This window comes from Suncus etruscus, chromosome 12 (genome assembly GCF_024139225.1).
Source record: "Suncus etruscus isolate mSunEtr1 chromosome 12, mSunEtr1.pri.cur, whole genome shotgun sequence".
Lineage (NCBI taxonomy): Eukaryota > Metazoa > Chordata > Mammalia > Eulipotyphla > Soricidae > Suncus > Suncus etruscus.
In genome coordinates this window covers 97,662,136-97,676,436 of record NC_064859.1, presented here as the reverse complement: position 1 = coordinate 97,676,436, position 14,301 = coordinate 97,662,136, and the positions used below count along the sequence as shown (strand labels likewise).

General features: G+C 39.2%; 1 protein-coding gene across 2 annotated transcripts in view; it reads left to right on the top strand.

Moving 5' to 3' along the window:
• MEMO1 (mediator of cell motility 1) overlaps positions 1–14,301 on the top strand; it is a 100,232-nt gene that overhangs the window by 74,772 nt on the left and 11,159 nt on the right. The window contains exons 8-9 of one of the 2 annotated variants that reach the window (XR_007500855.1): positions 7,219–7,563; positions 11,746–11,821. Coding sequence is in view for 1 of the 2 variants with exons in the window: in XM_049784214.1 (XP_049640171.1) it covers positions 11,746–11,822 (77 nt within the window). In the remaining variant the exon portion in view is untranslated. Of the gene's footprint in view, positions 1–7,218; positions 7,564–11,745; positions 11,823–14,301 lie in introns of those variants that run through there. The other variant, XM_049784214.1, reaches the window with a different exon arrangement.

The following is a 14,301-nucleotide window of genomic DNA, read 5'->3' as shown; positions in this document are numbered from 1 at the left end:
TTCAGATGGCACTTTAGAAATAAATGCCAGACCGACATCCTGCATGAGATTTCTGGGGCCCTGACCTTTCCAGATCTTTCCATCAATCATCTTAGTTGCCGTCTTCTTCTCTTGAGATTTCAGTTCCTGAGAACATCCTCCTTTCTGTTATAAATCAGTAGGTTTGTGCTAGGTGCTGTCTTCACGGCTGGACTTAACTTTCCTCCCAGGGGCTTTGGAAACGCCTTGAAGATATTTCTGGTGGTCACAAACAGGGTGCAGGTGGCAGGAGGGGGTGAGTTTCCTTCTGGGAAGTTGCTAAGTCCACGCATTTTGCAATGCCCCCATGCCAAAGAATTAGTGCTAACCAAAACATCTGTAGCATCAAGATTAGAAAGCCTTAGTCAGAAGTCGTAGGTAGTTTTGCTACTATACCAAGCTCCTGAAGACCCAGGGTTCTTTAATGGTAAATTGTATCGGCTATTTGGTTTTGCTCTTTTAAAAGGTTTATTTATTATTATTATTATTATTTTGTTATTTTTGTTGTTGTTATTTTGGGGCCATACCTGGCTGTGTTCAGGGTTTACTCCTGACTCAATCACTCCTGGAGGGGATGTGGGGGACAGCCATTATGTGGTTCTGGGATTGAACCTGGGTCCAGGTACATGCAAGGCAAGTGCCCTCCTCACTGTACTATCTCTCTAACCCCAGAAAATGACATTTTAATGCGTCTAAAAGTATGTTATGTAGATCTGGGGGTTAGACTGATGCCAAAAAGGAGTTCTTTTCTTGGAAATGCCGAAGTTTGATCACTTCTAGTTTTAAAAACTGAGGAGTCTTACTACTAAAAAGTAGGTGGTTCACTTTTTATATTGCAAATTTGCGTTAGTAATACAGGAAATTTAGTTATTTTAGAGATTAGAAAATGTTTGAAGCCTATGCCCTAGACCCATTCTGCCATATTTTTAAGATGCTTAAAGGTAATTACATATAATTATATTAGTTCTAAGTAATTAGAGTTCTTTAGGATTGAATGATAGTACAATGGGGAGGGGGTTTGCCTTGCATGTGGCTGACCTGGGTTCTATTCTCAGCATCCCATAGGGTTCCCCAAACCTTCCAGGAGTAATTCCTGAGTGAAGAATCAGGAGTTAATCCCTGAACACCCCCAGATATGGCCCTCAAACCAAAAAAATATCCCCCAAAACAAAACAAAGCAAAGCAACAACAACAAAAGCCACCAAAAAAAACCAACAAAAAATAGTGTGCCTAGTATTATTCTGAGTATTAGCCCTTCCTTTAGGCTAGCAACCATCATTAAACCCAACATAAATTTATTAGAAATACTAGGGGCCGGGCGGTGGCGCTAAAGGTAAAGTGCCTGCCTTGCCTGCGCTAACCTTGGACGGACCGCGGTTCGATCCCCCGGTGTCCCATATGGTCCCCCAAGCCAGGAGCAACTTCTGAGCACATAGCCAGGAGTAACCCCTGAGCGTCACAGGGTGTGGGCCAAAAACAAAAACAAAAACAAAAAAAAAAAGAAATACTAATAGGTTTCTTAATATTGATCTTTTCTGTGGAATCATCCTTTTTAAAAGATTTATTTAGTGAATTAAAGAGCAAATAATGTGCAGTCCACCCTACTGCATTTAAGTACAATGCTGAGAGAAAAATAAATTTTGTTCTATATTCTCCCTAGTCACTGACAATTATTTAGGTCTCTTGAACTCCCTAATTCTAGAAAAAAAAATGGCATTTAAATTGTAGGATAGATTTCTTGTGAATAAGAATATTATATTTTTAGTATAAAGACAAACTCAAGATATTTAAAGTAATTAAATGCTAGCTCTGGGAATTATCCAGAATTTATAATTATGTCTGGTTGTTTTGTGGCAAAACTTTGCTGGTATTTATTTTTTAATTTTCATCATCACTAACCATAATGATTGCTTATTTTACACTTATGTGAGCATTTTTACTTTCGGCCACACCTGGTGATGCTCAGGGCTTCTGGCTATATTTGGGGGACCAAATAAGATGCCAGGGATTGAACCCCCTTGGGTTGTATACAAGGCAAACCTCTCCCTGCTGTTCTACCACTATGGCCCCAACAGTCCTTTATTTTTTAATTTATTTAAAATTTATTTTGTTTGTTTTTGGGTCACATCTGGCAGCACTCAGGTATTTCTCCTGGCTTTATGCTCAGAAATCGCCCCTGGCAGCTCAGGGGACCATATGGGTATGCCGGGGATTCGAACCAACGACCTTCTGCATGCAAGGCAAATGCCTTACCTCCAAGCTACTCTCTGGCCCACTATTTTAATTTTGTTTTTTAAAATAATTTTTGGGTCCACACCCAGTAGCACTCAGGGGTTCTTTATGGCTTTGTGCTCAGGAAATCACTCCTGGCAGACTCGGGAGACCAAATGGATGTCGAAAGTCAAACTAGGGTCCATCCACAGTTGGCCGTGTGCAAGGCAAATGTTATACTGCTGTGCTATCGGCCCTGGCCCTCCAAGAGCACTTCATTCATTCATCTATTTATTTCAATTAAAAAAAAATCTTTGAGTCTTTGAGCCCCACTTGGGTAGATTGCTTGGGGGCCACTTGTAGCATTGTGCATGATGCCTTTCAGCAACCCATGGACATCTGGTCTCTTGGGTTTAGAGCAGAAACATGAACCATCTGCAAGGCACCTTTCTGAATAAGGGGAAAGCAAATGTACAATCCAGATTTGTAAAATGCATGTCCCACTGCAAGTAGTGAGAATCATTGGCTAGTTGTGGGTTTAGTTTTCCTTACTGCCTAAGTTGTCTATGTCACAAATCCACATTCCTGTATCAGGGGCAGTTTTCCCACTCAACCTGTTTATGCTAGGTTAACCTGCAATTTGTTTTAAGTACAACCAAGTGTGAGCCACTGGTGGTACATTACCAGTGTAGCTTTTCTCCATGAAGACGCTAGGCTTGTTTCGCCTTCCATTTATTTATTTGTGCTGGTCTTGCTTTTTTTTAAAATATTTTTTTAAGCACCATGATTACAAGCATGATTGTAGTTGGGTTTCAGTCATAAACAGAACACCCCTCTTCATCAGTGCAACATTCCCATCCCCAATGCTTCCCCTTGTCTCCTCCCCCACTCCTTGTCTGTATTTGAGACAGGCATTCTACTTCTTTCACTCATTAACATTGCTATGTTAGTTGTTAGCGTAGTTCTTTCTTCATCTGCACTCACCACTCTCTGTGATGAGCTTCATATCATAAGCCGGTCCCTTCCGGCCCTCATGTTGATTGTGGTCTGGGCATTATTCAAAAATGTCTTTAATTGTTTTCTTAAAACCCATAGGATGAGGTGAGACTATTCTGTGTGTCTCTCTCTCCCTCTGACTTATTTCAGCTTAGCATAATAGTTTTCCATGCCCATCCATGTATAGAAAAATTTCATGACTTCATCTTTCCTGACTGCTGCATAATATTCCATTGCATGTGCTTTGGCCTTTGGTGCTATCTCCTTTCCCCCCCCCCCCCACTTCTTCTTCTTTTTTTTTTTTTTTTTTTTAAAAACAAAGAGAAGTGCTGTACAGATTGCTTTTTTACCATTGAAAGAATAACATTGCTTTGGTAGTTAATGACATGGCTAGGGGCCGGGAGAGATGACATGGAGGTAGAGCGTTTGCCTTGAATGCAGAAGGGACGGTGGTTCGAATCCCCAGCAATCCCTTATGGTCCCCCAAGCCTGCCAGGAGCGATTTCTGAGAGTAGAGACAGGAGTAACCCCTGAGTGCTGCCGAATGTGGTTCCAAACACAAAACAAAAACAAAAGAACAGACATGGCTTTAGTCATAATGCTGAATTTTAAATAATTTCACAGGAAGATTTAGTTGGTTATTTACAAAGAGTCTTAAAAGTTTTAGGTGAGTTAGGGCTCATAGCATTTTCAAAGAGCTGATTTTTTTTTTTTTTTGTTTTTTTGTTTTGCTTTTGGGCCACTGTCATTGTTGCTTAGGAATCACTCCTGGTTTCCTTAGGGTGGTGGTGCTAGAGATGGAACCCTAGTCAGAGACGCATGCAAGGCAAGAGTTCTTTTCTGCCTCTACAATTGCTCCAACCCGTAGAGACCTGGTTTTTGAAGAATAAAGCACTTGAATTGATGTATACATGTGCATTTATATAATAGAGTCTTATCTTTTGCAGTTATAGCCATATTAGGCAATAACTACAAGTTTCTTTCTAGTTGCTGTTTCTCTTCTTATTTTGTTTTAGCTTCTGAAATTTTATGTGAGGACACTTGATGATGGCGAAGCGACATTGGAAACTTTTGGGAGAGATTTTGTAATTGGATCAGGGTTTTTTCCATGCTCATTCTTTGTTATATATAACTTTCTTTTTTTTTTTTTTTTTTTTTTTGTGTGTTTTGGGTCACACCCGGCAGTGCTCAGGGGTTTACTCCTGGCTCCAGGCTCAGAAAATCGCTCCTGGCAGGAACGGGGGACCATATGGGACGCCGGGATATCGAACCGATGACCTCCTGCATGAAAGGCAAACGCTCTTTACCTCCATGCTATCTCTCCGGCCCTGTTATATATAACTTTCAAAAATTAAGCTTATATTCTGTTTTAAAGAGGTCCATCTTCTGGGTTTCATTGCACTTTTTTTTTTTTAGACTTGAGATAGTAGGCAATCAAGAAGTAGTAGAAAGTATAATAATACTGTTAAATATAAATTTTTGAATAAGACAGATCAATGGCATGTTGACAGTCTTTTCCCCCTTCTTTGAATTTATCTTCTCAAATTTCAATTTCTGCATTTTATCTTTTTATTAGTCTCACCCATTTGAAAATGCATTAGTTAGCTCTGTAAGGCGATGTTTCCATGGTAACACAATATTTCATCTCATGGTCTCCTCTGGCTACTGTCCAGCAGAGTGTAATAATAATAATAAGGAAGAGGAAATTTTCTTTTGCAAATATTACTTGATTTTTATCATGAGTAACTTACCTACTTTAAATAAGTAGACCTTAGTATGTTTTCCTGAGTTTCATACTATTCATAATATTAATAGAAGCTGTTAACATTTGTTTTCGTGAATATCCCGGTTTGTATTTCCAGTTTTTCTGCCACACCTGGCAATGCTCAGGGTTTATTCCTGACTCTATACTCAGGAATCACCTCTGGCTGTGATCTGGGGTGCTGGGGATTGAACCTTGGTCAATTGTATGCAAGGCAAGTGCCTTACCTGTTGTACTATTACTTTGGTCTCTATTTTTTCTGATTTACTGACAGCTTTCACTAGTATAATTTCAATTTCAAAGGAGTTTCTAAATGACACTGAATTTTTAGAAATTGACTTATTGGGGAGGGGAGGTTGGGCCACACCCTGCAGTGTTCAGGGTATTCCCAGCTCTGTGCTCAGGCATCATTCCTGACGGGGCTCTGGGGATCATATAGGATCCCGGGATCGAACCTGGTTCAGCAGCATGTAAAGCAAACACCCTACCTGCTGTGCTATTGCTCCAGCCCTATGATTTTTAGTGTTTTTTTTTTTGCCACACTGGTGGTGCTCAGGAATTACTCTAGGGCCAGGCTCTTTGCTCAGGAATCACTCCTGGCAAGCTCAGGGATCATATGGGATGTCAGGAATTGAATTCAGGTTGGCCAGGTGCAAGGCAAATACTGTACCCACTGTGACATCACTCCTTCCCCATAGAAGTTGATTCTTTTTTTTTTTTTTTTTTTTTTTTTTGGCTTTTGAGTCACCACCTGGCAGTGCTCAGGGGGTTCCTCCTGGCTCTACGCTCAGAAATCGCTCCTGGCAGGCTCAGGGAACCATATGGGATGCTGGGATTTGAACCACTGACCTTCTGCATGCGAGGCAAACACCTTACCTTATCTCTTCGGCCCCAGAAGTTGATTCTTGATAAGTGTGTTTCTATTTAATTTTTCTGTTTATGACTTTGTTTTTTTTATTTTTATTCCCTTTTTTTGGTTTTTTGGGGCACAGTTGGCAGTGCTCAGAATTTACTCCTGGCTCTGCAGCTGAGCGTCTCTCCTGGTGAGGCCCTTGGGGACTATATAGGGTGCCATGGATTGAACCTAGGTTGGCTTACATGCAAGCAAGTGCCTAACCTACTGAGCTATTGCTCCTGTCCCCTGTTTATGAGATTTTAAGTACAAATCAATGAGTAATGAATTTTATTTGACAAATGCAGATAAGTTACGAGTTTACTACAGTTTAAGATTTAATTTATAAGCTTAAACGTATAGACTCACATTTTTTATAAACATGTACCGATGATTACAAATGTCATTTTCCTAAGTTTTTACAAAATTTATTTCTCACAATTCAGATTTCTAATCAACAAATATTTTCATGCCTAACTCTTTTCCTTTTTTGTTCTTAGTTTCTTGAATATGAGAGTATTTTTTAAATAATTAACTTGTTCAGAGGATGTTAGTTAATTCCTGAAATACACCTTATCCAAGCCTTCAGATTAATTTTTTCAAACATTTGTACATATTGCTGCAAACCTAAATATTTTTAATCTTTTGCAAGTTTGGCAGAAAGTTAATACTTTGATATTCTAACCAAAACTTCAAATGAACGGATTGTTTTGTGTATAAAAATGTTTGCCTTATTTGATTGTTGCCTTAGATAATGTTTTCTTTACAAATATACCTATATCTATATTTCTTGGAAGTGATTTCAATTCTAAATGTCCCCAGTTTTAGGTCCTTGATGTAACTAGCCTAATAATGGATCTTACAGTTAGTTGTGAAGTTACATTGAAATATCTGAAAGCATTTATGAACATGAAATAATAAGAATGGCTGATAATACAGTTTTCACTGGACATATACCCCAAAAAATTTGTCTTACTGATTCATCTCTGACTTTCTAGCTCAGCTTTCCAAAGTCATTGTTTATTTCTTCAGTTCAGGGACTAGCTTAATGGTCGAGGTACTTAAATATATATGTGTATGTATATTTATATATGTACATATATATTTATATATATTTTTTGTTTGGCGGTACTTAAATTTGTTTGTTTGCTTGAGGGTACTTAAGCAGGTAGTGTTGGTTCTTGTACCATTCATTGTTACCGTTTGTCCTCATAAGTTGACCGTTGTGTGTTAAACAGACATCCCTGGAGCTTATTCTCCACACTCTGTGAATCCACTCATTAATCACCAGTCACCTTTGGAGATGGGAAAATTACTTACCTGTATTTCTTTTTCTCAGAAAGCGTGCTCTGGAATGGATTCACAAATGAGCTACCCTCCTTCCCTCAAAGAGTAAGGTTTCTACTTTACAGGACTTTTATTTTTTTGTTGTTTTTATTTTTTTCTCCCCCCCTTGGGTTATTTTTTTTTTTCTCTCTCTCTCTCATCTTTGAATTTGAAAGAACTGAGGGAAGGCATCTGAAGAAAAACTACCTGACATACTCTCTAGGGGAGTTCCAGAGCTTGTGCTGGCCCTAGGGCCAGTGTCATTGGCTCTTAAAGCTAGAAAGCTCATACTTGGAGTTGAAACAGGGGCTCAGAGAATCCATTTTCCCAGTGTACCTTCTGAAAGGATAAGTTTCAGGTAAGTAATTTTCTCTTCCTATGTGATATGCTTTATTCAGTCTTAAAAAAATAAAGTACCAAGTCCAGCTCCCCAGGTACATCTAGACAAGTACCATTGGGTCAGAGTTTAGGTGTCTTTGCTGGACTGATGTTTTTATTAGAAAATAAAAGATGCCCACCCAACTTGTGAGGCACATGAAATCATCATATCAAATCCTCAAGAAATATTTAATTCAAGGTGCATTATGATTATGATTTTGCTCAGCGTGTTGTGTTAGTGCTCTCATTTTTTTATATTAAGTAAATTATGATAAACACTCTGTGGTTTTTGTTTTGTTTTGCCTTTTTATTTCTTTTAATAATAAGACATGAAGATGCTCCGAATGCTCCTTACAAGTGGCAGTTCAAATGAAGTTGTGTGTGTGCCCGTGTGCAAATCTAGAAGTAGGTTAGGATGATGGTGACTGTTTACTTCAGATGAGAAGGTTTCTAGTGTACATTGCCTGGCCAGAAGGATTTGTTCAAACCATTGAAAATAGGTCTATAATTTTTTAAGAATTATTGAGGCAGTTTGAGGAGTCAGGTATTCCCCCCCCCCCCCAGCATCCGTTATTACTTCCCCATGTGTTATTCTATGTAGTATGGGGCGTGTGTGTGTTTTTTTTGTTTTGTTTTTGGTTTTTGGGTCACACCTGGAAGCGTTCAGGGGTCACTCCTGGCTCTACGCTCAAAGCGTTCAGGGGTCATTCCTGGCTCTACGCTCAGAAATCGCTCCTGGCAGGCTTGGGGGACCATATGGGATGCCGGAGTTCGAACCACCGTCCTTCTGCGTGCAAGGCAAACGCCATGCTATCTCTCCGGCCCCTGTAGTATGGTTTTTAAAAACTTTTTTTTTTTTTTTTTTACTTTTTGGGCCACACCTGGGGTTACTCCTGATTCTGCACTTAGAAATCACTCCTGGCCATGACGGGGGACCAGCTGGGGTGCTGGAGATCGAACCCATGTTGGTTGTGTGCAGTGCAAGTGCCTGAACAGAGTTCTGTGTCTTCAGTCTCTGAATTTTTAACTTCTTATTTGGAATATTCCATTGAGCTCTTAATTCTTTCTCCTCAGATCTGTAAATATGAGATCATTCCTTAGCCAGTGTGAGGTCCCTGCTAAACAGCAGAAAGAGTCAACAGCAGTATTGGGAACTCTAAGTGACATTTTTAGGTATTTCATTATTTTTACTAAGTCATGTGTTGATACAGTGTTTGGAAGGATATCATGTACTTTTCTTTCCCTTACTTCAAAGGTAGTTTTAAAATGAAAGTTACTTTGAAAATGAACTTACTGTAAGAAAGAGACAGCCTTTTTTGGCAGTATTGTACAACTTTTTTATTTAGGATCTATGGCAGGTTTGAGCTGAATTTGGGAATTAAAAAATAAAAGAGGAACAAAACAGCTGTCCCAAAAATGTATGTTTTTATTTATACCTACATACGACTAATATGAACAGCTCCTAGAAGCAACAAAAATTTCAGTTGTTTTGTTGAAACTCGATCATGAACAACTTTGCACTGAAAAACAAAAGACAGTTGTTTTGTAAACAACCTTGCAAACCACAGTGCTTATAAAATAAAGTAATTTTTAAAAATCTAAAAAAAAAAAATTGGACCCAGAGCAATAACACAGCAAATAGGGCATTTTGCCTTGCACAGGGTTCGATCACTGGCATCCCTTAGGTCCCCTCATCCCTGCAGCCTGCCAGGAGTAATTTCTGAGTGTTGCTGGATGTAGCCCCAAAACAAAAACCAAACCAAACCAAACCAGAAATCTAAAAAAACATTCATTAGTATAAGCCCTGGAGCAGTTCAGGTTTAAAGGATATTCATCTTGATTTCTTCCCAGGAATTACTCTAGTCACTGTGATAACGAATCAAAAATTTCTAATCATTTAATTGTTCATACATATCACAAAAGAGTTTGGGAAAAGGCTTTTCTGCTGTCCCCCCACCCCCAAGAAAAAGCCCCCCAAAACCAAAACAAGCAGGCAACATTTGAAGGAGAAATTTTATACCCAGCAAATGGAATCAATAAATTACCATAATAGGCTTTTAGATTTGACTTGGAGTCTCCTGACAACCACCCACCCACCTACTAGAAACACTTGGGCCATTTCTGTAGTTCTTATTATTATGTAGAAGAATGCGTAATAAATTCTTGAAGAAAAGGCGACTTTAGATCTAAGTTTGAAATGAATATCTGGGGCCTGGAGAGATAGCACAGCGGCGTTTGCCTTGCAAGCAGCCGATCCAGGACCAAAGGTGGTTGGTTCGAATCCCGGTGTCCCATATGGTCCCCCGTGCCTGCCAGGAGCTATTTCTGAGCAGACAGCCAGGAGGAACCCCTGAGCAACGCCGGGTGTGGCCCAAAAACCAAAAACCAAAAAAAAAAAAAAAAAAAAAAAAAAAAAAAGAAATGATATCTGATGAAGTAGTTCACAGTAGAACATTGAGTAATGAATGATCAATATTTCAGAAATTTGGGGGATATGATAATGAATCTTAATGAATCTGAAAAGTTGGGCAGTAATTGTCAATGTTTGTCCAAAAAGTTTATTCAAAATGTAGACAATTGTCTCAACATCTTGTTGCTTGGTTCTAGGCTATCTTGAGTTGTAACAGTATGCAATACTGATTGAATAACTGCCTGGTGGCAGTGGAAGAGCTGCCACATTGAATAATTCTCTCTGTCTCTCGATATATATTAATGAATGTGATAAGTTAAAATGTAATGTTATTAAGGACATTCGCTTTGTTGTAGAAAGGTGACTGTCAGGATGGTCAATATGAACCTGTGAATGAAGTATAAGAACAGTGATGCGTAATTTTTTTCCAGGACTTTGATAAGCCCGCATTGCTTATTCTTTCTAAAATGGTATTTTTAGTAAGATGATGAAACCTTGAAGAAAAAAAAAACAACCCTAAGCTTGTAGCCAAAGAAACCTGAGGTGTAAAGATAACAAATTAGATATGTGAATTTGCTCTTCACACGAAGAGGAAGACACACTTAGGGCACATGACTGGAAAATGTCTATCCTTTTAGAAGCACATTTCAGTGAAATTTTTTTTTAAACAAGGAAATATAAAAGTAGCAAATTCCTGAACATACAGGCATCGCTGATAGTGTTAGATGATTCTGTATTTCGGATACAGCATAATCAGTTGAATAAAAATTGCACTTAGCTTTGAATATGTTTAACCGTTGATTTTCACATGACTAGAGTGGGAGCAAAACTGGTCTCCTTAATCTTTTGTATTCTGTCTTCATTTTTTTTTTTTTTTTTTTTTTGTGGTTTTTGGGTCACACCCGGCAGTGCTCAGGGGTTTGTCCTGGCTCCGTGCTCAGAAATTGCTCCCGGCAGGCACGGGGGACCATATGGGACGCCGGGATTCGAACCGATGACCTTCTGCATGAAAGGCAAACGCCTTACCTCCATGCTATCTCTCCGGCCCCTCTGTCTTCATTTTTAACCTTCCAATTTCCCCCCACCCTGTTCTTTGGAGAACAGCCCAACATCGAAAGTTCCGTTGTCCCCTTAACTGAGATTTTTATGTCAGGTTAGGACCGTAGATTGATTCCTATTTTTGCTTCCTGCTGACCTTGCATAAGGCATTTGTACTTCCTGCTTCCTATAAGAAACTTTTGGGAAAATGCAATGATTAAAAAACAAAAATCAAGTAAATTCTCAGCATATGTATCTCTGATCTACACATTAAAAAAATATAAGTGATCAACTCTTGGCATTTCTACAGCGAAATCTAAGCTTTCATGGATTTGTTCCACCAAGATTTTTTCCTTAAGCCATATGGTCTTGACTCATATTCCTCGGGTTTATTTCCATTATAGATTTGATATAATGTGTTTAACGATGCTTCTAACTTGTAAGTTGTTTTGTCTCCTTGGGTCCTTTGACTTTAAGGTTCTACAGTTTGAAAATAGTCTCTAACATCATAAGTCACTGGTGATAATATCATTTCTTCATGATCTTCCCAAATAGGCCTTTGCTTTTTATATACAAGGGCTCTTGGGAATAATTCTCAGAGGCGTAAGCTGTGCTTTGCCTTCCACGAGAAGTGAAATTATTTGTAAGCGCTTGCTTTCTTTTTTAGCTTCTAATTTTTCCCTATTTTATTTTGTACATGATATTTGTTTCAAGGTCAAAGGTTCCGTTACAGTTACTATGATGAATCCCAGGGGGAGATATATAAATCCATTGAACATCTAGATAAAATGGTAAGTCTTTCAGGTGTGGGATTTTAATGCTGTAAGGTTTTTTATTTTTTTTATTTTTTATTCTTTCCTTTAATTTCAGATCAGTGATTTGGGACTTGAATCTGTTGACGTTAATAATGGACTAATGGTTCTTTCTCTGCCTTTATAATGTGAAAATAGAGTTTGGTAATGATGTGCATATCGAGTAGAAGAATAACCTGTTCTATTAGCAGAAATTCCTCTCATCTTCATTTGAATTAATGAGACCCAATCATTAGAAACAAATTTTTCCAATACTCCAGATGGTCTTAGTTTTAGAGTCGACACCAGACTTAGTCTTTATTTCTTGTTAAGCAGAAATAATTAGGCATATTCTTCATTTAGTCTTTAATTCCCTTTTGGGGCCCTTTGGCTGCTTTTAGAACTGTGCTTTTAAATGTAGAATGAACTAGAAACAATTAAGTGTTCTGATCTCACTCCCAGAAGTTCAGTAGACATGGTTGAGTTTCCATGTCCTAGTAGTAGCTTGGTAGTCATAGAATTTGTGTTGATTTTTTGGGAAGAGACTTTGAAGCCAGGTTCTAGCGTAGGAATAGACTATCTTTTGCCTTCAGCCATGCCGAACAGCAGGGGAGACTTGAGCATGAGGGGCCATGTCCCCAAGATGCCCTTGGCCTTCTCACTTGCCCCAGAGCTTTCCTCAGTGAGGCCCACCAGCCCCTTTTCAATCCTTCATCCTTTTTCTGCTCTCAATCCATCTTCACTCTGCCCTACTTTTTCTTTTAACAAAGTAGTTTTTTTTTTGTGTGTGTATTTTATTTTTTTTAATTTAATGAATATGATTTTGTTAGTTATAGTATTTGTTTTGATCTAGTAGATGGAGTCAGAATGCTTCTTAGTATAGTAGTTAGGATGTATGTAGGTGCTCGGTATAGGTTTCTTAAATGAATGGGCAGCTAGAGAGTTTTTGTATATAATCTGGCAAGTGCCCAGTTATGAGGCATACATGGGGTTAGTTAACTTTATTATGATTAATTGACTTAATACTGTCAATGTCTGTTGGAAGACACCTACCTCAGATCCTTATATATAGTATCATTAATCTGAGCTACATATGCAAACCTGCTATTAATGTCTTGTGACTCATATTGCTAAAAAGCTTCATTCTCCAAAATGGTGAACACATCTTAATAACGTGGTGATACTAAAATGAGAGCACACAGACTTATATTGTTTTTATTCCCCCCCCCCCCCCGCTCCCCATTATATGCTAGCACTTTTCCTGGGCAGTTAGTGTATTAACTTACCTGCATCCATGATCTGGAGATAGAGTGGAGATAATTATGATCCGGGTTCAGGCTACCTGGAGAGACGAGCACCGGCTTCCCAGCCTGCCTCCATGGGGTCTCCTCATTTGTGGTCACAGTGTTCCTTACTGCCCGACTCCCTCTCCTCTCTCCTCCCCTCTTCCACTACACTCCTCCTTACCTACAATGGAGTTAGTTGGGTTTTTGTTGTTGTTGTTCCATTTCTGCTTCCCTTGTCACTGGCTTGTTTTTTACCTCCCTTATTTTATATATACATATATTTCTTAGATAAGTATGAATATGTTTATGATGAGTCAGGGACTGGTGAGGGAAGTTATGAGAAATGAGAAATGAAGTCAGAGACCCTAGATAAGAGAGAGAGAGAGAGAGCAGGAGCAGTATGGGGACAGCAGAGTGGGGTGATGGTGGGAGAGGGGGACAGAACGGATGCTTTCTGCATATTTAGACAAACTGAGGACTGGCCTTGGAGACTGAGCTTGTGGGAAAGGAAGAATCAAGGATTCAAGGAGTTCTAAATCTGCTTCTCAGGCGATAGTGCCCTTTCCACAGACCAAGAAACATCAGAACCTAGGTCTGGCCTTTGGAGGAGCAAGGGAGATCATAGATCCTCCTAGGGGGACACTAGATTTACTTCTGCCTCTGAGACACCCAAATGGAAAGGTTGGTCCAACAGGCATTTCTGGGGTGTTTTGCAGATATCTCAGACCCTAGTAGTATCTTGAGCTATGGCAGCAGGACACAGATTTGTTTTCCTCCCAATCTCCTCTTCTCTTCTCTTCTCTTCTCTTCTCTTCTCTTCTCTTCTCTTCTCTTCTCTTCTCTTCTCTTCTCTTCTCTTCTCTTCTCTTCTCTTCTCTTCTCTTCTCTTCTCTTCTCTTCTCTTCTCTTCTCTTCTCTTCTCTTCTCCTCTTCTCTTCTCTTCTCTTCTCTTCTCTTCTCTTCTCTTCTCTTCTCTTCTCTTCTCTTCTCTTCTCTTCTCTTCTCTTCTCTTCTCTTCTCCTTTCTTCTCTTCTCTTCTCTTCTCTTCTCTTCTCTTCTCTTCTCTTCTCTTCTCTTCTCTTCTCTTCTCTTCTCTTCTCTTCTCTTCTCTTCTCTTCTCTTCTCTTCTCTTCTCTTCTCTTCTCTCTCTCTCTCCCTCCCTCCCTCCCTCTCTCCCTCCCTCCCTCCCTCCC